At 35.9% G+C, this 22,199-nt stretch overlaps 2 protein-coding genes across 4 annotated transcripts; both read left to right on the top strand.

Annotated features, from left to right (window-relative positions):
* The first annotated feature begins 1,606 nt into the window (after positions 1-1,606).
* Positions 1,607-21,481, top strand: LOC144643347 (uncharacterized). 3 transcript variants are annotated; one of them, XR_013568892.1, is made up of 2 exons: positions 1,607-2,769; positions 21,439-21,481. XR_013568892.1 is itself a non-coding variant. In XM_078502562.1 (1 exon), the coding sequence occupies exon 1, from the start codon at positions 1,690-1,692 to the stop codon at positions 2,512-2,514; it is 825 nt and encodes a 274-aa protein (XP_078358688.1). In that variant the 5' UTR covers positions 1,607-1,689; the 3' UTR covers positions 2,515-2,778. The 3 variants fall into 3 exon arrangements, 1 of the variants encoding a protein (XP_078358688.1); XR_013568893.1 differs by lacking the exon at positions 21,439-21,481 and adding an exon at positions 21,036-21,414 and having other exon boundaries at positions 1,607-2,684; XM_078502562.1 differs by lacking the exon at positions 21,439-21,481 and having other exon boundaries at positions 1,607-2,778.
* LOC144643349 (uncharacterized) lies at positions 19,953-21,038 on the top strand. The gene has a single exon (XM_078502563.1). The coding sequence runs from the start codon at positions 20,031-20,033 to the stop codon at positions 20,853-20,855; it is 825 nt and encodes a 274-aa protein (XP_078358689.1). The 5' UTR covers positions 19,953-20,030; the 3' UTR covers positions 20,856-21,038.
* Positions 21,482-22,199: the final 718 nt, after the last annotated feature.

The following is a 22,199-nucleotide window of genomic DNA, read 5'->3' on the forward strand; positions in this document are numbered from 1 at the left end:
GCCGAACGATATAAATTGGCTGCGGAATTTCGGCTGCTGTCAAATTTAACTTAGGTGCTGTTAGGCTTAGTTTTGGTATCCGGTAGGTTTTTAAAAATACTTCCATTTAGGATGTTAGGGAGCAATATTAGACAGAGGTTTCCGGAATTTAAAATACTCGTACTTTCAACCAGACTTACTTCCAAGCCAATATTTGCAAAACAGTACAGCAGCGCAACTCTAAAATAACTTCACGAGTTTGAAGGACAATAACTGTCTTCATCGGACGTTTGTGAACTTTTTTCTTGCTGGCAGAATTCTCATTTAGACTGCCTGTTTATTTAGTTTCGAGTCTGCAATTACACTCGCGATAATGCTATCGATTTGTTTAGTTTGTGTAAACTTCCGTGACATATTTTGAATTTATAGTGTTGTGATACCAACTAAATATCGCCTTTAATTATCCGCCAATATCATCTTTTATCGAAATACGTGAGTTTTCTTTTATCCATACACGAACATCTTTAAACTTCTCTCCTAGCTCGAATTTTCCTCTTCCGCTAAATTCTTTACAAAGTAAAGGAAGCATGCATTCATCTTTACAACCTTGAAAAAAATTGTCATGGATTTATCAAAACATTCGATTTATCAAATATTCTCATTTGAGAACACTCTCTCTAATTGCATTTGCGTGCGACGATATCAACAAAAGTGAAAGCACTTCTTACTTTTTCTCGCAGCTGGAACAGGATGTTTCTGACATGAGTACGGTTCCATAATATTCAACTTTTTACGACACATTTTTAATTTAGACATGGAATTTCGAAGATCTAAATATATATATATATTTACACATGCAACTTAGTTATGAAGTAATTCCCTACCTAAAATATTTTTAACGTTTAATATTAAACAACATTATTGCCGTAAGCTGGACACGAATTCTTGGAAACGCGCGACAGCAGTTTCAACGATGGTTGAACATGCGCACATGTTGAATTTAGTGGGGAAAGTTTCTTTATCGTGTTTTGTACGACTCGTGTAAGCGAACAAAACGTGCGAAATTCGCTCTTTGTTTCCAGGATTTACTTGACAGACTTGTACTGAATTCTCTAGACAATGGAGTAATTAAACGGATAGAAACAACTTAAAGATCAAAATATACTTATTTTTTTAAGCACTAATCGCATTTGAACTTCATGATGTTGCTTACGGGTGATAAATAGATTAGCTGTGAGGGGGGATTAAAAGGAAAATCGGCCAATGACTACAAACACGCAAGCCAGCCTAAACAATTCACGAAAACTACAGTTGTGTTAATCTGCATCTTAGGAAAAGCTGAAAACAAAAAATCAAGTTAAAAATGTGTTTCTTCATGTTCTTTTTTATAACGGGGATGTCGAATGCTACCCATACGTGCAACCCCGGGGATTACATTCTTGTTCCCACTTCAAATATAAATATTAAATATTCTCCGCATGTGGTCGTAATGTTAATGTTATCCACCTCGACTGTAGAACAAAAGACCGTGCTAGCAAGTCACCGTATTGGCTCAGCTACGTGGCACGCTAGCCAAACGTTTATAAGCTGGAAAGTTTAAGAGCAAAACGCTAAAGTGCTTCGTGAAGCGACTTGAACACTACTTGTCTTATACAGTTAAATTAACACTTATCTGCCTTTGCTTGTTCAAGGAATCATTTACAGAGGAAGATGTCAGCGTTTAGTCCTGTTTCAAACTACGAGAAAGCTCCGGATTATTTTCCATCAGTGCCATCCGTTAGTACAGCAACATGGCCCAGCGCAGTTCCACCAGCGTTTGAACTCGGACCGTGGTATTCGTGGGGACTACCACACTCCAAGCTGAACTGTCACGCTCCTCCTCCACCAACAGCCGTTACCCCGCTCGAGTACACAAGCTTCTGGCCGACTGTACCTTCCCTGGGAAGCTGCGGTTTATTTCTACCCACGAGAAGTTCCCTGGCTAGGTCGTACGAGAAACCAAGCCAGTCATACATCGGGCTGATCGCAGAGGCGATCCTCAGCTCCCCAGAGAAGAAGCTTGTGCTAAGTGACATATACAGTTACATGCTGACCCGCTATCCGTACTTCAGGACTAAAGGTAGTGGATGGAGAAACAGCATTCGGCACAACCTTTCACTGAACGATTGCTTCATCAAGGCTAGTCGCAGCCCAAATGGTAAGGGACATTTTTGGACGATTTGTCCCATGTACTATGAAGATTTCTTGCATGGTGACTACCGCCGAAGAAGAGCTGGAAAGTGTCTCAAGTTGGATTTGAAATCTGAGCGACTTCTTAGCGATCCACACCGTTACTTCGCCTTTTTCAGCGAAGAGGCTAAGCCAAGCACGATTACCCAAAGGGAAACAACGCCGCCGAGATACGAAGAACACGATCGGGATGAAATCAGAGACAGAGAAATCGACTCTGTTTCGATCGTAAAGTCTTCTTCTGAACACGAACCAGGCCGAAGAAGAAGATTCGACGTCCAAAGCTTACTCTCACCGCCGCATTAAATAGACTATAACAAATTGAGCAAAGACTTGAATTAGGGACAAGAACATAATTTATATAGAGCGACTGGATTATGATATTTAATTTTACGTATTTATTATCTTACAAATTTGCAGTCAGGTTATATACGGAAAAAGTTTCCACGCATTCTTATGTATAATGAGCAAGTCAAGTCAATGATAAAGAAAAAAATATTGGTCTATTTTTATGTTTAGATATTGTGATCAACAATGTAATTTTGTATGAATAAATGACAGGTTTCTTCCTGTACAGACTACAGACTACTTGTTTATGTTTTAAACTGGCTTAGAAAGAAGAAATGCGAATTTCATCATAGTAGCACTTTCATCATAGTTGCACTAGTACAGTTGAATCACACACATACTCATGGTCTCAGTCATATACAAGCATTATATCTTATCCTCCAATAAGTGGACTCTTCTCCTAAGCGGACCCTTTCTCTTGTCCTCCTTAAGGTAACCGCTAGTGGAAGGTGTCCTTTCAATAATACAACAATGAACAAAAGATCGCTCGATGGTTCAGTGAAACCAAATTAAATAAAGTTTTAGAGAAGTGAGATGTTTGTATTTTATTGAGTTACCGGATTTAGGGTTACATGGCTTCGGGACAAAGCTAGAGGATATGAAAGCCAAAAGCTAGACCGCATCAAACCACAACTTTTGCTAAAAAAATGTTTTATTGTTTGGGACTTGTTAAGCAATATTTTAAATGCCATTTTCTAAATGGAATGATTAAAATCATTTGTGGAAAACTGCACGGATGTTAAAAGCTGCTTCGCTATAGTGATTTCAATCAGAAGTTAACTGTGTACTTTATATTTGGAAACATTCCCTGTTTGTGGAATAGCCTACGAACAACGTTACTTTCGTGTTGGCAACAGGCAAAATTTTCAGCTTGCGTTCACGTTATCGTTTCAATCAAAGTGATGCCACTTAGCTTCTTCACGGTTGAAAGAAATGAAAAGCAGTTCCAAATAAGTTATAACTAATAAATACTTTAGACCCTTAGCATGTGATGTTCACGTGAACTTAGCAATCAAGATAACATTGCTATTTGAAGAGAAAATTGAATGATGTTTGAATTGATTATTTTCCTCTGTAGTGAAATAACCAGTCTCTGCTACTTCTGGAATTAACTATCACACAGAAATGTTTCGAGAAAACGGGGGTTTTCTAATTACTTAACAGAAAAGAGCAGAATATAGTCCAAAGCTAGGGTTCGGAGCGGCACAAATAGTCTCCTACCTCTATATTAAACATGTAATTAACGTCGAGAGCTAGAGAGCATAGGAATTTTTATGATATATTTGTTTCACCTTACTCAAACCAAAAATAACATTTTAGCAAAGTGAATGTTTGTTTGAACACTAATTAACTACCTTTTAACGTCAATATGAAGTCATGTTTATCGAAGGGATATGTTATGTCTACCAAGAAAGTTTTTTCAAGTGGTTTTCCAAGGCTTCTGGAAAATAATAGCAAAGCCGTCCAATGGATTACGATTAAAAAGACAAGATGATTCCACACCATTTAGGGTACTGTTTTCTTGTTTCGCAACTCAAGCTTAATTATACAGCAAGCTTCTAAATATAACTTGATATATAAGGACGTTGTTTTTCTACTGGCATGACAAGCCAAAATTATATTCTTAATTTAATAGCCATTTAGCGCCAAGTACAATGAGAATGTCATAAGTCATAAATTAAAAAGCGAGGGTCAAAGTTTGTGACGTCATGCTTATGTCTTTAAAACTTTGCACTTTTAAACCGCACTTGCTTATTCGTCAAACTTCACTGTTGTAAGTAACATGTAATAACAATGCAAATATTGTTTGAAAAACTGAGACTTTTTTTTTTATATTGTTCAGAGCACGGCGTTCGTGAATCTAGCTCGTTTTTTATGGTCAATTAAGTAAAATGTCTTAATATTTGGTTGTTTGTAAACATTAAATGTATATTAAAAACAATGACGAAGCAAAGATTATTCGAGCAGTGTTGACGAAATTAAGTCGTTCCGGTCATTTCTTTCGTCATAACACAAAAATCGTAATCAAAATAAATACTACTTGCTTTTGAATTTTTCCTCCTCCTAGAACCAACTTTCAGTGACTGTGTCAGGTTTTTTTTTTGTTCTTTCTTAAATCACTTAAAGTGTCATTGATCTTAAGTAAGCAGTAAATACGAAAACATCAACTTAAGGGCTACTTATTGAATGAAAACGCACATATTTTAAACTGTTATTTTACAAACTCACGAGCCTCACGATGAGCATTTTTTCACCTTTATGCCAGTGGGACTTTTCAGACCTACTGCGGTGCTACACAAATACAACGTCAATTCAATCTTAAAGACGGCATACAAATTATATTCACCAATGAAGTCAAGCACTAAGCAATTTAAATATTATTTCGTAAAGAGAAGTTATTTACTGATTTGTCTTTAAGACCTTTTTTCTGTCATTTTTGATTAACGAATTGCTAGACCTCAGGTGAACTTTAAGATAGCTAGGTTTGTGCAGTTATGAAGGTATGAAGTTTGCTTTCCTATTGCGACGATACGTGATTAAAATTAAGTTGTTGTTGTTATCACACGACTTCGTATACTAACCGAGTCTCTATTTTTTTGCTTTTTTAAAAATCAATTTTCTCGTTAACAACATTACATTTCTAAAATAAACTGTCTAAAGGAGTCACTAAACACTAAACTTGAACTTTCAGAGCTTGCCCAGAAATATATCATTGTTTCAGACTCAAAATACTACTACGGAAAAGTACCGCACGCGTGCTTTTTTGTTAATTATTTCTGCTGCTACGTATTTTAAAATCACTGATTAAGAAATTGCCTCCGGCTAACGGACGTCAAAACCTCAATTAAAGCTGGTTGGGCGATAACCTGCTCCGCCCTCAGCAAAGAAGCACATTCCAAAACGTATTCAACACTGATACTAAAGATAGCGAAGACATCGTTGTAACTTTCCCGTATTCCTCGCTTTCCTGTAAGATTTAAATGCTTCGCAATGTACTTATCAGTTCAGTTACGACAAAACTCTTACGTGAAATCTGTGAAATGGACAGTAATGAAGAAGAAAGAGATTGACAGCATAACTAGTATATAATGCGACGGAGTAAAGGGTGACATCATGAATTTAAATCATTAACATATTTCTCAAAATGCAGCTTCCTTTCCTCTTCTTTGGTATTTGATATCCTACTCGAGGAGCTATATGATGAGGCTGATTTCTGCTCAGTAGTTATATTTCCTAAGTTTCCTTTTTTCTGCTTAAGCTACTCTCGCTAAGGTACTTAAGAGGACTGGAGTAAAACAGTCCGGAGTTCGTGTTAGTAAAGAGGGTACTGTTTAAAGACTTTTTGTAGAGAAGAGCAAATTACAGTCGTTGCCGCACAGAAAATGTTAGCTACCTTACACAATTCTTGTAAGACGAGCAGAGAACTACTTTATGATTATAAACAAACTTCCGAAGACGTCGGATCCATAAGTAACCTTAGTTGTTTGGGTACAAGCTTTTGAGCCGATATAAATACAAAAAACCATGTTTCGATGAACATATTTTTAACCAGGAAAGTTTCTCAAGAGAATCTTTAAATGTGCCTCCTGATCATGTGATTGAAAAGATGACTAAGGTGACCTGACATCATTTGTTTTGAGTCCGGTTAATTAACTTCACTTTAACAGCATGCAATTATATATTTATAACTTTACATGAAAATTGTTTCTCTACTATGCAAGGCAAAACAAAACAAAAAACTTTCACGTCATGAATAATCAGGGAAAATGTGAAAGACAAAAGTGACTAAAAACTCGTTTAATCGTGAATTGCTTTCTAAGCAGCAACAAAACGTTACATGGAATAATGCTGAGTACTGAATGTTTTTCTTTCGAACATATGTCCAATATTATATGAACTGGATTTCACAGTTTCTTACCACAAACAATGAAAATGTCATAGTTAAGTCGCGTTCATCGTCATCACAATTTTTGTTAAGTTTTAAAATTTCCTTCCCACGAAATTGGTTGACGTTGGTTTAAAAAAGAAATCTATAATTATAAAACATTTCATTCCGTTGGAATGAATATTTCAGGATTTTTGTTCACAAACCTTAAATAGTTTTGAGAGTAGAACGTCAGAGTATTTTAACTGTTATTCTTTCAGTTAAGTTGCATTAACGTTTAAACTGCACTTAGTGTTTTACTAAGTACAGTACGTTTATAGAACGAGGAAACATTTGCCTTACCTTTGGTCAGTCGACTAGATAAGGTATGTATTTTTTATTCGCTTTAAAAACAATAATATTTTATCACAAAACATTCACCCGTTTGTTCAGTCTCTTCCCTCTCCTTTAAATAAAAGCTCATTGTAGATTCCTTAAGTATTTTCTAACCAAGAAACTTGCATTTCTGGGAAAATATTTTTTGACAGATTGCACTCGCTCTTTATAAGGTAACAGCAGACTGGAATTAATCTTATATATGTAACATTAACAACTGGACAATTAAGTTGCTTTTTTACTCTGATGTGGATAATTTTTCCTCCTTAAGAAAGCCATTATTTGTTGAGTTAAAGTTGACGGAAGAAAATCTTTGGTTGCGTTTAAAAGTCTGTCAAAAGAGTCATTGAAATTTACACTAAGAAGTGTATTTAAGCTACATGCCGATTCATTCCGTGTACACATGATGAATATGTACGCTTTTTAACCTCCTTTTTATCACTGTCGTTCATTCCCGCATATTGTACGTTTCCCTGCATAGTTTCGTCTTTGAATTACAGCGAGTCAAGGCGCTGTAGAGAACTGAAATAAATTTTTTACCTGCAGCTACTGAATACTGTAGCAATTTAACACTTTGAGTACTCATTCTCGATGTTCTATTACTTGGCTCAACTGTTTATCTATGTCCATCCACCTACAAGCAATAAACTCTTAACAAAAGTCCAAAAGTCGAAGAGAGGCTGTATATCAAAGAACCCTTAGAACATATTAGTATATCAACGATTGTTCGTTTTGATTTCTCAGCGCAGCTTCGACTTACCTTCCTGACTGACCACATTTCAATTTTCAAACTCAACTTGAATAACCGTGAACGATTGCCAAACTCGACAAGTAAGATGTATTTTAAGTCTGAATGTGAAAGTCTAAATGACACTTACATTCAATGCCGGTAAAGTTTGGATCGGCAGAAATATCATAGTAATGTTAATTATCATGATCATTTAATCACAAGATCGGTACGAGACAAACTCGTGATAACAATAAGCAATGCGCTAATTTAACTTCTTGACATGGTAAAAATATCGTATACAACAAGCTTAAATCAGGCCAAATAATGGGCAGAATACGCCACGTTGTGATTAAAGACCTCAATTGGCTCGGGCTTGTCAGTTTTGTGAATGTTACTAAAACAACTTCTCCCTTCTTTTCATTGGGTTGACAATGGCTGAGTGATATCGAATCAGCGATGCAGCTAGTCTTAAAATAATATACATTAGAGAGTAATTATGCAGTTTGCTTTCCTGTTATGGATTGCGTGATACGGCAAAAACGAGCAGTTTTATCTTGCCATCACACAAAAGATCATAATTTCAATGAAATTTTGAATTTCTGGTACACTGCACAGCTGTTTTTAGTCTGTTTTGTTGCCAATAATTCGATTTAAAAGTTTGCTATTTAGTTTAAACATCAAATAATTATTTGCTAGCGCTGCTTAAGAGCTTATCCCTGACGGCTTTCCTTAGCAAAACCTTGAAAGTATGTTTCCTTTTGTGTTAGCACTAGGCTCTTTGCAGTTTTTGTTCACATGACCCTGCCCCTGAATTAAAACAATAACACTTGCTAATAGTTGAAAAAGATAAAAAGATGCAGATAAAGTTGAAATGCCAACATTCTCTTGGCCACTTTTTTTGAGTCAAATGGGTTTTTCATTTGATCCAACGTTTCCGGGCCAGTTACATTCAATGTTAAGTCCAGCACATCATCGGCATGAATATCTTAGAACTGTTGATTAACGCCATTAAATCACAATTTATTGGCACGAGACAAACTCGTGATAACAATTAGTAATGCACTAATTTAGCCTCATGGCTTATAGTATACAACAGGCTTAGCTGGCCGAATATAGACAGAGTACTCCACTTTCTGATTAAAGGCCACAATTGGCTCAGGCTTTTTGTTAATGGCAGTTTTGTGAGTTGCTAAGGAAACAACCTCTGAATGAATGAATGAGAACTTTATTATTAAGTGTCAAAACCTTATAGCCTGGGAATAATACACCATACTAATTTCTTTCAGTGGGTAGACAATATAACTTAACCGTTAGCTGGCTGACTGATATCGAATCATTGATGTAACTGACTAGTCTTAAAATTATAATATACATTAGACGGTAATTATGCAGTTGGCTTTCCTGTTGTTGCGGATTCCGTGATACGGCAAAAACGAGCAGTTTTATCATGCCATCGCATAAAAGAACATCATCACACTACAAATGTACTTTTGGTTTTTTGTTTTATTTAAATTATTCATTTTTCAATTATTCTATGCATGACTTATAAATAAACAAATTAAGGAAAACGGACCAAACATCAAACCACACGCCCATTCAAAAGTTGCCGAAAAATATTTATTGTTTAAGACTGGAAAAACAATTTGTCAAAAGCTCTTTTTCAATGAAAAATTATAATTTTGCGCAACACTGCACAGCTGTTTTTAAACTTTTTTATTGTCAGTAATTTGACTTAAAAGTTTGCTATTTAGTTTAAATATCAAATATTTGCTAGCGCTGCTTAAAAACTTATCCCTGACCGCTTGCCTTAGCAAAACGTTCACAGTACGTTTTCTTTTGTGTTAGCAGTAGGTTCTTTGCAGCTCGTGTGTTAATAGTGAAAGAGATAATTATAAACAGATGTAAATCAAGTTTTATCGTTTTCATCGCGGAAATGCCGGCAAGGAGGTACGTACTCTAAGCCATTTTTTTGAAGTCAGAAGGGTTTTTCACCTGATCTAACGTTTCCTACTAATCAAGTGTTTGTTTCGTGCGAGCATAGGAATGTAAATGACGTTTCACCTTTTATTAAAATTTATGTTCTTAAAATAACATTTCATGAAAAAGCAATATCTGGTTGGGTGTTTAAGATTGCAATTGTAATATGCCCGTATACCAAGACTTTTATAGACATTTAACAAGCAGAGTAAGACTGATTGAAAATTAAATTGTGATGTTTACATGTAATTTTGAATGAAAATAAGGCATTCCAGTTGCATCAAACGTAAAAAACCTTGCCGAGGCTGTGTCCTGAAAATTATTTTTCTCGTTTGTTGTAGCACGGCTAATTTCTTTTTCTCTTGAGGTAAACTTAATCGGTGTTTTAAAAAGTGTGCCTACGTTATAACAGAGAAGGGAAAGCCGATAGGTTTGCGTGGTACAAACAGTTTTTTTTTTACTAATTAGGTCTAATTCAAGTAAACATAGTGGACACAAGAGGGTTTATGACATTCCATCTAACTTAAACTTCCGTTCCAAAAATAATACTAATTTGAAACAAACGCAAAACTCATTAAATGCTTGATTGAACCTAATTTTCGTACCGTTAAAGGTCAAAACAAAGTCACGATTTCAAAAGGAAAGCTTTCATAGGTTTCCTTCTATGACCCTGCAAAAAAAAAAACAACAAAGTCGCAGAGTGGAATATGTATATAATATAAAGAAAAGAATTAGCCAACACCAATGTGACGCCATACATGTAACAGTTTTTTTCTTATTTCGTGCCCTAAAGCTATCTTATACAGTTAATCACTGACAACTTTTTAATTTTTTTTATTTATAACTATAAGAAAGCCGTTTCCTGCTCAGCATGACATCGCAAAATGACATTGTTTATTTAGTACGTTTCACGTCATGAACGATATAAATGTCATAATATGTCATAACGTTACTGCAGGTGCAACGGTTAAAGTTTGTACGTTTATTGTGACCTTTTTTTGAATATTTTGCCAATTCTTTTTTCGGTTCAGTGGTACTTCAACACAAACAGCATAGCTAATGACGTCACAATTTTCTTTGAATTTTTGCGCATATCAGGATAGTACTGTTGCTTGGCCATCAAAAGAAGTGTTCTGTTCTAAGGTAACATTTAACGTCACTGCAGATATTGTTTTGAAGACAGTGAGCTTTTTGTGATAGTTTTCAGAGCTTGGTATCATGGAATGCAGGTAATTTCAAACGCAATGACGTAAAATGTCTAAGTATATAGCTGTCTGTAAACCTAAGTTATATATCAACAATATTGACGGAACAAAGGTAGTCGTGTTGAAACACGTTTAGGTGTTTGCTTCATCTATTTTGTTCAAACCCCTGAAATATCTAACGTATAGTTACTTTAATAATAATAATAATAATAATAATAATAATAATAATAATAATAATAATAACTTTATTTAACGAGGGTAAAAACACTTTACAGTTAAAAACTGAGAAACTAGTGGTTTTGCACTGCGAAATTAATAATATTTGCTTTTGAATTTGTTCTGAGTGCCATCTTTCATTGACTGTAATACACTTTTAGTTCTCAGTACTTATAAAAACTAAATTGTGATAACTGTGAAATAGGCAATAAAAATAAGCAACAAATAATAGCTTACAGGGCCTGAATGACATTGCGCATTTTTCAAGATTTGTATCCTCAAAGCGCAGCATCTAACTATTGATGTTTCCCTTTAATAGATTCTTTCGCGCGTTGTGGTGATAAATTATTACAATATAAATTCTACTTGTTTCTATAAATTTCATTTAATATAAGTTAAAGGAATTTGTTCCTGTTGGAACGGGCATAAATTTATCACGCAACACGTACATCTTTATTGTGGTAGTTTTTTTAAATTTTAAATCCAATTGTTTGCTGATCAAGAAATTGTCTTCGGCGAACAGACATCATAGTCTTAGAAGAAATGGTCGCGTGATACAGAATACGGAGTTCTCCGGCAGCAATTTAGTAGAGGGAAACTCTTACTGAGTCCCTCTCCTCAGTCCTTTCAAATGCACTTGCGATATTAATTTCAAACAAAAATAAAAAAGGTGGAAGGGAAGAGTTATATTATATTTCTATACAAATTTTGGTTCTTCAAATCTATCTTCCTTTTCATTAATTAGCATGTGGCATATCATGAATTGTAAAGATGGTCTGAGGCCGTTTTCAAATAAATATGTAATATTTGTTACGATATCAGTTGTTTTGTTCCTTCTATTAAAAAAATACTGTCGCTATATTTTTTAGTGGACGGGCTTAAAAGGTGACTGTCTATGACTCGCAATTGTCAATCAATTTTCCTTGTCTGCGTTCGTTACGTAAAGAGACCACTCTTATTAGACAATTTGAGAAGATGTCTTGACACGTTAATGCTGACATAGCACTTCGTTTCGGTTAAATGGTGTTTCCATTGGACTGTTTATTTTTCAGCACAAGGTGCGTGTGTCGTGTGGTTCGTGTAAAGATTCAACGAGCAAAACATTTTTTACGATATTTTGTCGTCATTTAACTTCCGTGCCAATAATAATACTACAATACTACAAACACGATAGCAATGTTTGTTTGAGTACAAATTCCTTACAGTCAAGGTCAATATAAATTGAAAACCCAAATCACGCAATTTTCGAAGGCTGGTTTTACCAAGAAAGTTTTCAAGAGGTTTAGGAAGCGGCACCTGCCAAGTTAAATACATTTGCTTCTACAGTATCAAAAAAATGAGACGTCTGTTCCCGCCCGGCCCGTCCCAGTGACTCCGGTTAATTTAATGTCTTGCACTGAGTCGAACATTTATTTAGTTGCTTTAAAATTTGTTTTAATTATAGCTTTATGGTGTGAAAATTGTTTCAGTATTCTTGATTGTTATTAGGTATACCCCTAAACTATACCTTATTTTACAGCTCTCAGCGAGTAGGTTCATAACACATGCATTAGAGACCATAAATTCTTTTTTAAGAAAAAAATTGCGAAACTTCAAGAGGTGGTGAACCATATCATGTATGGGGGGGGGGGGGGGAAATCTTTGCAAGACCATTTTGAAAACGTAATAATGTATAATATGATCGTCATGATGGGATTTCAAATTCCTTTACATAAATATTTTAGAAATTCTACTTTTGTTTTACCATTTTTTACGACGAACAACAGTTATACGATTCTATTACTAACGACAATGCACCTTCAAAGTAGGTAACTATCCTGAAACAGACTGGTAAGGATATTTTCAGGTTTTAATAAATAAGGGCCTCTTTACATGAGAGTTTTCGTCCCGGGATGACTTTCGTCCCGGGATGAATTCATCTTGGTGTCTGGTCATTTTCGTGTTGCTGTTTACATGATGATACATGATTTCGTCCCGGGATGAGTTCATCCCGGGACGATTTCATCCTGGGATGAATTCGAAACACCGGGATGAAATGTCATCCCGGGATGAAACGGGACGAAAAACCCCATGTAAACAGTCCTTCCCGGGATGAAATGTAATGTTATGGAAGCACGGGCAAGATGAATTCAACTCGGGCGGGAATGACTTATCCCGGGATGAACACGCTCATGTAAAATGATTTTTTTTTCATCTCGGGACGAAACTCATCTCGGCTTTCATGTAAAGAGGCCCTTAGAAAGTTAACTTTCGTGATGACAAAAATATCTTTATGCACGAGTAATTTATTACAATGCCTCGACGTGAGCGAAATAATTGTCAGTTGCACATATTGACGGAGTAAGAAACACAATTGTGGATTTATTGTTGAAAAACATCTGATTTTGGTAATTGTTTGGAAATTAAATTTCTTAATTTCATACTAAGAGAGATAGTCAGTCGTTCAGTCTCTCTGTCTGTCTCTCTGTCGATCCTTGCGCCAGTCGGTCAGTCAGTCACGTTCCAGTTAGTTTAATATACTTGCTTATGACTTTCGTTTCTTCTTATATCACCATTCTATAACTTGACACGATATACAATTTTTGAAAGTGATTGTAACAATTATAATGACTTTAATATGACGTAATCAGTGAAAAGGACACGAACGCAAATTAATGGCCAAATATTGAATGCTTTCACAAGTATTTCAAGAGTTTTTTTCACCTAACTTACAGCTCGCCATGAACTTAACTTGGTATTTTGGTAAAAAATATTCTCGTCACTGTCGTCGTTTTCGTGCTTTATGTCATCTGTCTGTTCAGATTATTGAATATGATAGCAATTTTCTTGACACAAACAAAACATCACAGACATGATTACAATATTGCTGTTAACCTGATGCAGCATATTTACCTTCTACCTACTAGCTACATGCCTTACTCATAGTGCCGATAGCCCGCCCTTAGCCCTAGCCCTTAACCTAGCTCGTGAAAACGTACATTCTCTACAAACATGTGTCATTATTGATACCTAACACCCTCATTTAATACTGCACTTTACTTCGTTTGTTTGACGTTTGTACGCGTTATAGAGCATTTATGATGTATTCGTAATAAAAAAGACTAAATTTGGCTGAAGCGTATAGAATTTTTCGTTTTGAAGTATTGGTGTCGCACTCACTAGTTTTAAAATTAACAGTCGTATTCATTATGGATGGGAAAAATTTAAAAACTAATTACCTTTAATGACGAAAAAAGAAGGCTTAAAATGAACAAAAAGAGCAATGGAGTGAGTTAACGTCATTAGACAAATATCGTACACAACAACGAAATCAAACAATGACCAAATTTAAAGTATGATCCGTTTTTTTGTGAAAAGCCACTATCGGCCATTCAGCTTTTAAGATAGTGTGAGGGACCAAAACTTCTTACAAAGATAATTGTTTGCCGTATTTTTGATTTATAGCCGACAGGAATCAAGATACGTAAGAGATGGTAAATAGTTCGTACAAAAAGCTCGTAAATATTTCACTTCCGTTGCCATGTGTGATCGTGAGGCAAGCTTTGTTTGATCTTCCTGTTTCAAAGTTCATAACAAGTCACGCGAAGTATTAACTTCCATGTTTTAGTTTATTATTTTATCCTTAATCGATTTTATTTTTAAATCATATTATACCTTTTTTGAAACTAAACTGATTAAGGGACACTGACCATAAATCTGAAACCAAACCACAACTCCTCCCTTTCAAAACTTGCAGAAGAATATTTTATTATTTTTGTTTGTAAAGCAATATTTTAAATGTCTATTTAAAATAGAATAAGGGTATTAAAAACGTAAATGGCTGTTTTAACGTGCTTTTAACGTTAATGATTTCATTCAAAATGAATTGGAAGCTATTTATTTCACAATAAACCCATCAAGACAATTTCCTTGGCGGCGAATAGACATTGTTACACCGATGAGAATGATTATGTGACAGAAACATGCTTTTTCAGCAATTCTGTTGAAGAAAATCTGTGACAAAAACAGCTAGAAGCAGGAAGTCATTGCTTGTGTAGTTTTAATATTAATGTTAATGGTGTGGAAGGAAAAGGAAACAATATTTCGTACATGTACAAAACGCGGTGTGTTCATACAACTTTCTTAGTTTTCGTTTACCGTATTCACTCGAATAAGCGCCGCCCCCGAATAAGCGCCGCCCTCGAATAAGCGCCGCATTTAGGTCAAAAAAGTAAATAAGCGCCGCCCCCGAATAAGCGCCGCAGTCTCGATGCGGCGCTTATTTGAAGAATTTCGTTTAACTTAAAACGGCTCTACAAAGCAACTCTAAGACAAGATTGAACATTTCTTTGCATTAAAAGCGATATTTTGCATTTATGAGTGATTGTTTTTTCGCTCTCTCATTAGTTTTTCTATTCAACACTCTAACAATACGTAGTTCTGTAAATGTTGCGAAGGCCGCCAACCTTTGCCAGGACAGCTAGCGCCACTTCTGTCTCAGCAAGAGACACATACTGACAATCAAAAGACCCTCTTTTCAATAACTGTAAAAGATAAGATACTTTGTGGCATCCAAATTGTAAATAAGCGCCGCCCTCAAATAAGCGCCGCCCTCGAATAAGCGCCGCACTTGAGACGCGAAAAATTTAATAAGCGCCGCGGCGCTTATTCGAGTAAATACGGTATTCGTATTTTGCATTATAATGCTTAATTTTAAAGGGTTGTACTGACAGGGTTCTATCTAGAGGTGTTCAGGGGTAGAAGCTCCCCCCCCCAAACAGCCCAGCTTCCCCCCCCCAAAAAAATTGTGATAATTTATACAGTACATAGATAAATCAATATATCATTCAGGTCAGTGTATATGAAGTGAGCATTCCATTCGTCTCAGCCGAGCTAACATTGTCAAAACCTAATCATGTGATGACCAAAAACAATATAAAATTACGGTGAAAATATATCAAGGTTGTGTCTCAAAATACACCAGATTGCATCTCAGCACATATCCATGTAAGAAATTTTCCGGGGGGCATGCCCTCGGACGCCCCTAGAAGCTCGTGGCCTTCAATTACTCGCAACTTCTCCCCCAAGAGCTTTTTCAAACGAAAAATCCTAGATAGAACCCTGACTGAAGCTCTTTCAAAGCAATTTTATTTTTTTTTTGTACTGTCATAATTCGTGTAAAGATTCAGCGAGGAAGGACATTTTTTTAGATATTTATCTTTCTTAAACTTCCGTTCCAAAAATAAAACTTAACCAATAGCCATGTTTGTTTGAGTACAAATTTCTTACTGCTTAAGGTCAATATAGAGTCAACTAAAAATACCAAGTTTCGGAAATATGTTTCTAACCACGAATTTTCACAAGAGCTTTTTCGAACGGCTCGTTTGAAAACATGCCCTCTCTACGGGCTTTTATTAACAATACACAAGGCGAAATAGTCGTTTCTACCTTAATGGCAATTTTACGTTTATCGCTTAGTCATGCGGCTTTAGAATTTGTTTTATTTTTAACTTTTATGATAAATTCCGTGTTTCTCTGTTAAGCACAACAAAGCAAAAAGGTGTTTTTCGCTGAAGCCTTTTCACGTCATGGAGATTGAAAATGCCTTAAATTCAAATATATAAAAAAAACTTGATGTTAAATCACGAAATGCCTTCCAAGCTTAAAGAAGGTAGCTTGTTGAGTACTAAAGTTCCTCCTTTACAATATTTTTGCGACTACAATTATAGATTTTGTATTTGATTTCATGGTTTCTTTTTATTAACAATGAAACTGTCAAATTTAATTAACCGTCAAAAAGGGTTCCTGACACTAACGTATACTTTTAATTCCTTAAATGATACGGTATGCTAAGTTTTTTGTACTGATCTTTCGACTGTGGTACATTTTTGTCTCTACCTTGAAAAAGTTGGCTAGTTTTTGTTAAATTTAAAGATTTTTAAAATCTTAGTAACAAACCTGTCACTTAAGAGGTACTCTATGATTTGAACAACAGGTTTTCAACGATATTTGTAAACGCGTTCGACTTCCACAATATTTTCACGATAATGATGAACAATTATTTGATATTAAAGGTTATCTTAGAATCTCTCTTATAGCACTTACTAAGTGAATGTGGCATAGCAGCAGTATCCAAAACAAACTCATTTATCGCAGAAATTATTTCATATCCTAATTTAGAAGAAAAGCAGTGACTTGACAATTTTATGCTGTGTAATTCTTCCATGAAATGTCCGTTTCTAAATCACCAAAATCCTGTAATATTCTGAACAGAAACAGTTTGCTTTTCAAAATTGCCATAACTCTCACCCAAATTGCATGAGCTAAAACTTGAAGAATTGTAAAACTGCCTGACTGAGGGCACGACCCTTCGTCTATTTTTGATACAGGTTAATAGATGTAGATCAGAAATTAGAGTTTGTTGTGTTGTGTATAGACAGGCAAGTGTTAACATTTGATTTACTTTGTTATTAACTTCAATTAATTGAAATTTATTTCACGGGCGAACGTGCAGTCGAACACGTCCAGCAAAGTTCTAAGTTCAAAGTTCCGTTCTCCGTCTGGCGGTCGTGGAAAAGTCACAAAAATGGTACGTGGTCATTACCTTACCTATACTTGATAACAAACCACATAAAAAAATAAACTACACATAGAAATAGTGAATAATATTTAATAAATCAGAACTAGTTGTGAATAATCATGCAAGCAGAAAATTAAACTGCTTTGTTCGATATGAAGTCAGAGAGATATATAAAACTCAATAATTTTCGCTCTTCGTAGTGGATTTCTGTTTTTAAATAGTAAAACACTGGTTCCTTTCATGTGGTCATGTAAATTTGTTTTGGGTTGTAGCTCGATAGCGGGCCGCGGCAAACTACACAGACTACACCAGATTTTTGACGAAGGAGAAATCGAAGCCTCAAACTTTCGTTGTCACTGTTTTTCTGCTCGGCCTGTAAGTGATATAACGCTGGTATGTAATATATGAGTCGATGCTGCATTTTAAATTCAATACAAACCAATTTAAGAGATCTTAGGTAACGGCTCATTTATATTAAAGATATTGCGAGAATAAGAGAAAACTATGACCCCTGTAACGCTACGGAACGTTCTTGAGAAATCCTGTCAGTTATCGGTTGCCAAAACCGAAATCATCCCGTTGGTAAGTGCATGTGACCTTTCGAAGTTGTCCCCTTAAGCCATTCTCCTTTCAATCGCTCAACTCTGGAACTGTTCATAAGAGAAAAATCAAGTAAATTTTATGTATTTACATTTACTCTTTGAGTTCTATATATCAAAATACAAATTCTCTGTTAATTTCTTATAATCCTTTCAGGAGAATTTGTATAATGAGATATTCTCGTGACATGTATGCGTAATTATAAATTGGAAATACGAGGAGAAATGAGACGATGGTCCCTTTTGGAGCTTAAGTTATTAGAGAACAAAGGTTCTGAACAAAAAAGGCTTTTAATCTAGTTTGTTTGGGGCCTTTATGGCAAAAATGAATGGCCGAAGTATAAATTGGTTGCGGAATTTCGGCTGCTGTCAAATTTAACTTATGTGCTGTTAGGCTTAGTTTTGGTATCCGGTAGCTTTTAAAAAATACTTCCATTTGAGTTCCAAGGGAGCAATATTCGACAGAGGTTTCCGGAATTTAAAAGACTCGTTCTTGCAACCACATTTACTTCCAAGCCAATATTTACAAAACGGTACAACAGCGCAATTCCAAAAATTCACGAGTTTTACGAACAGCAACTGCTTTCATCGGGCGTTCATGAACTATTTCTTGCTGGCAGAATTTCTCATTTAGACTGCCTGTGTATTAGCTTTTAAGTCTGCAATTACATTCGCGATAATGCTATCGATTTGTTTAGTTTGTGTAAACTTCCGTGACATATTTTGAATTTGTGGTGTTGTGATACCAACTAAATATTGCCTTTAATTATCCGCCAATATCATCTTTTATCGAAATACGTGAGTTTTCTTTTATCCATACACGAACATCTTTCTTAGCTCGAATTTTCCTTTTCCGTCAAATTCTTTACAAAGTAAAGGAAGTATACATACTGCTTTACAACTTTGAAAAAAATTGCCTTTTCGATTTTTCAAACGTTCTCGTTTGAGAACACCCTCTGAAATGGTGTGCGACGAAATCAACAAAAGTGAAAGCACTTCTAACTTTCTCTCGCAGCTGGAACAGGATATTTCTGACATATGAGTGCGGTCTCATAATATACAACTTAGTTATCAAGTAGTTCCCTACCTGAAATATTTTTAACGTTTAATATTAAACAATATTATCGCCGTAAGCTGGGCACGAAATCTTGGAAACGAGCGACAGCAGTTTCAACGATGGTTGAACATGCGTACATGTTGAAGATAGGGGAAAAAATTTCTTCATCGTGTTTTGTACGATTAATGTAGGCAAACAAAACGTGCGAAAATTCGCCCTTTGTCTCCGGGATTTATTTGACAGACTTGTACTGAATTCTCTAGACAATGGACTAATTAAACGGATAATACCAACTAAAAGATCAAAAAATACACACTTTTTAAAGCACTTATCGCATTCGGCTTAGTGATGTTGCTTACGGGTGATAAATAGATTAGCTGTGAGGGGGGATTATAAGGAAAATTGGCCAATGATTACAAACACGCAAAGGCATCCTAAACAATTCACAAAAACTCCAGTTGTGTTAATCTGCAGCTTAGGAAAAGCTGAAAACACAAAGTCAAGTTCAATATGTGTTTCTTCGTGTTCTTTTTTATAACGGGGATGTCGAATGCTACCCATGCGTGCAACCCCCGGGATCACATTCTCGTTCCCACTTCAAATATAAACGCTATAAATATTCTCCGCATGTGGTCGTAATGTTACAGTTCCCACGCGCGATTATCCGCCACGACTGTAGAACAAAAGACCGCTCACAAGTCACCGTATTGGCTCGGTCACGTGGCACGCTAGCCAAACGTTTATAAGCTGGAACGCTTAAGAGCAAAACACTACAGTGCTTGGTGAAGCGACTTGAACACTACTTGTCTTAGACAGTTAAATTAACACTTATCTGTCTTTGCTTGTTCAAGGAATAATTTACAGAGGAAGATGTCAGCGTTTAGTCCTGTTTCAAACTACGAAAAAGCTGCGGATTATTTTCCGACAGTTCCGTCCGTTAGTACAGCGACGTGGCCCAGCGCAGTTCCACGAGCGTTTGAACTCAGACCGTGGTATTCGTGGGGACTACCACACTCCAAGCTGAACTGTCACGCTCCTCCTCCACCAACAGCCGTTACCCCGCTCGAGTACACAAGCTTCTGGCCAACTGTACCTTCCCTGGGAAGCTGTGGTTTCTTTCTACCCTCGGGAAGTTCCTTAGCTAAGTCTTACGAGAAACCAAGTCAGTCATACATCGGACTGATCGCAGAGGCGATCCTCAGCTCCCCAGAGAAGAAGCTTATACTAAGCGACATATACAGTTACATGCTGACCCGCTATCCGTACTTCAGGACTAAAGGTAGTGGATGGAGGAACAGCATTCGGCACAACCTTTCACTGAACGATTGCTTTATCAAGGCTGGTCGCAGTCCAAATGGTAAGGGACATTTTTGGACGATTTGTCCCATGTACTATGAAGACTTCTTGCACGGTGACTACCGCCGAAGAAGAGCTGGAAAGTGTCTCAAGTTGGATTTGAAATCTGAGCGACTTCTTAGCGATCCACACCGCTACTTCGCCTTTTTCAGCGAAGAGGCGAAGCCAAGAACGATTTCCGAAAGAAAAACAACTCCGCCGAAATACGAAGAACACGATCGGGATGAAATCAGAGACAGAGAAATCGACTCTGTTTCGATCGGACAGTCTTCGCCTGAACACGAACCAGGACGAAGAAAAAGCTTCGACGTCCGGAGCTTACTCTCACCGCTGCATTAAATAGACTATAAAAATAGAACAAAGACTTGAATTAGGGACAAGAACATAATTTATATATAACGTCTGGGTTATGATATTTTATGATATTTAATTGTACGTATTTAGTATCTTATAAAGTTGTATTTCGGTTTTATCCGGTAAAGGTTTCCAGTCATTCGTTATGTATAATGAGCAAGCAAGCCTGATAAAGAAAAAAATAATTGATTAATTTTTATGTTTGGATCTTGTGATCAACAATGTAATTTTGTGTTAGTAAATGACATTTTTCTTTCCACACAGACTGCTTAGAAAGAAGAAACGCGAATTTCATCTTAGCAGCACTTTAATAAATATAAGTTGAATCAGGGCTCCTACTATATAGAGGTAGCACTTCCTATAAGCAGACACATACTCATGGGATAAGAACATCATTATATATAAAGTCTGGATTATGATATTTTATTTTACGTATTTATTATCTTACGAATTTGCAGTCCACTTATTCTTATGTATAATGAGCAAGTGAAGTCAGTGATAAAGAAAAAAATATTGGTCTATTTTTATCTTGTGATCAACATTGTAATTTTATATAAATAAATGACAGGTTTCTTCCTGTACAGACTACTTGTTTATGTTTTAAACTGGCTTAGAAAGAAGAAATGCGAATTTCATCATAGTAGCACTTTAATAAATTTGCAGTTGAATCACACACACACTCATGGTTTCAGTCATATACAAGCATTCTTTCTTATTCTCCAATAAGCAGACAACTCTCCTAAGAGGACACCCTGTCATGTCCTAAAGGTAACCACCAGCGGAAGGTGTCCTTTGAATTGTACAGCGATGAACTAAAGATAGCTCGATGGTTCAGTGAAAACCAATAGATCAGAGTTTTAGAGAAGTGAAATGTTTGTATTTTATTGAGTTATTGGATAAAGGGTTATTTGGCTTCGAGACAAACTAAACCACATCAAACCACAACTTTAGCTGAGAAATGTTTTATTGTTTAGGACAGTTGTTAAGCAATATTTTAAATGCCATTTTTTAAATGGAATGATTAAAATCATTTGTGCAAAACTGCACGGATGTTTAAAGCTGCTTCGTTATAGTGATTTCAATCAAAAGTTAACTTTGGAAACATTCCCTGTTTGTGGAATAGCCTACTGTTGTCGACGAACAACGTTACGTGTCGGCAATAAGCCATTTTCAGCTCGCGTTCATGTTATCTTTACAATCAAAGTGATGCCACTTAGCTTTTTCACGGTTGAAAGAAATGAAAGGAGCAGATCCAAAATAGATACTACTCAATTAATACTTTAGACCTTTAGCATGCATGTTATGTTCACGTGATCTTGGCAATCAAGG

This window comes from Oculina patagonica, chromosome 2, assembly GCF_052425735.1.
Source record: "Oculina patagonica isolate OP01 chromosome 2, crgOcupat, whole genome shotgun sequence".
Taxonomy (NCBI): Eukaryota; Metazoa; Cnidaria; class Anthozoa; order Scleractinia; family Oculinidae; genus Oculina; species Oculina patagonica.

Excerpts from the sequence above, each read along its gene's own strand:
- LOC144643347 (XM_078502562.1), top strand. The coding sequence starts at position 1,690 with ATGTCAGCGTTTAGTCCTGTTTCAAACTACGAGAAAGCTCCGGATTAT.
- LOC144643349 (XM_078502563.1), top strand. The coding sequence starts at position 20,031 with ATGTCAGCGTTTAGTCCTGTTTCAAACTACGAAAAAGCTGCGGATTAT.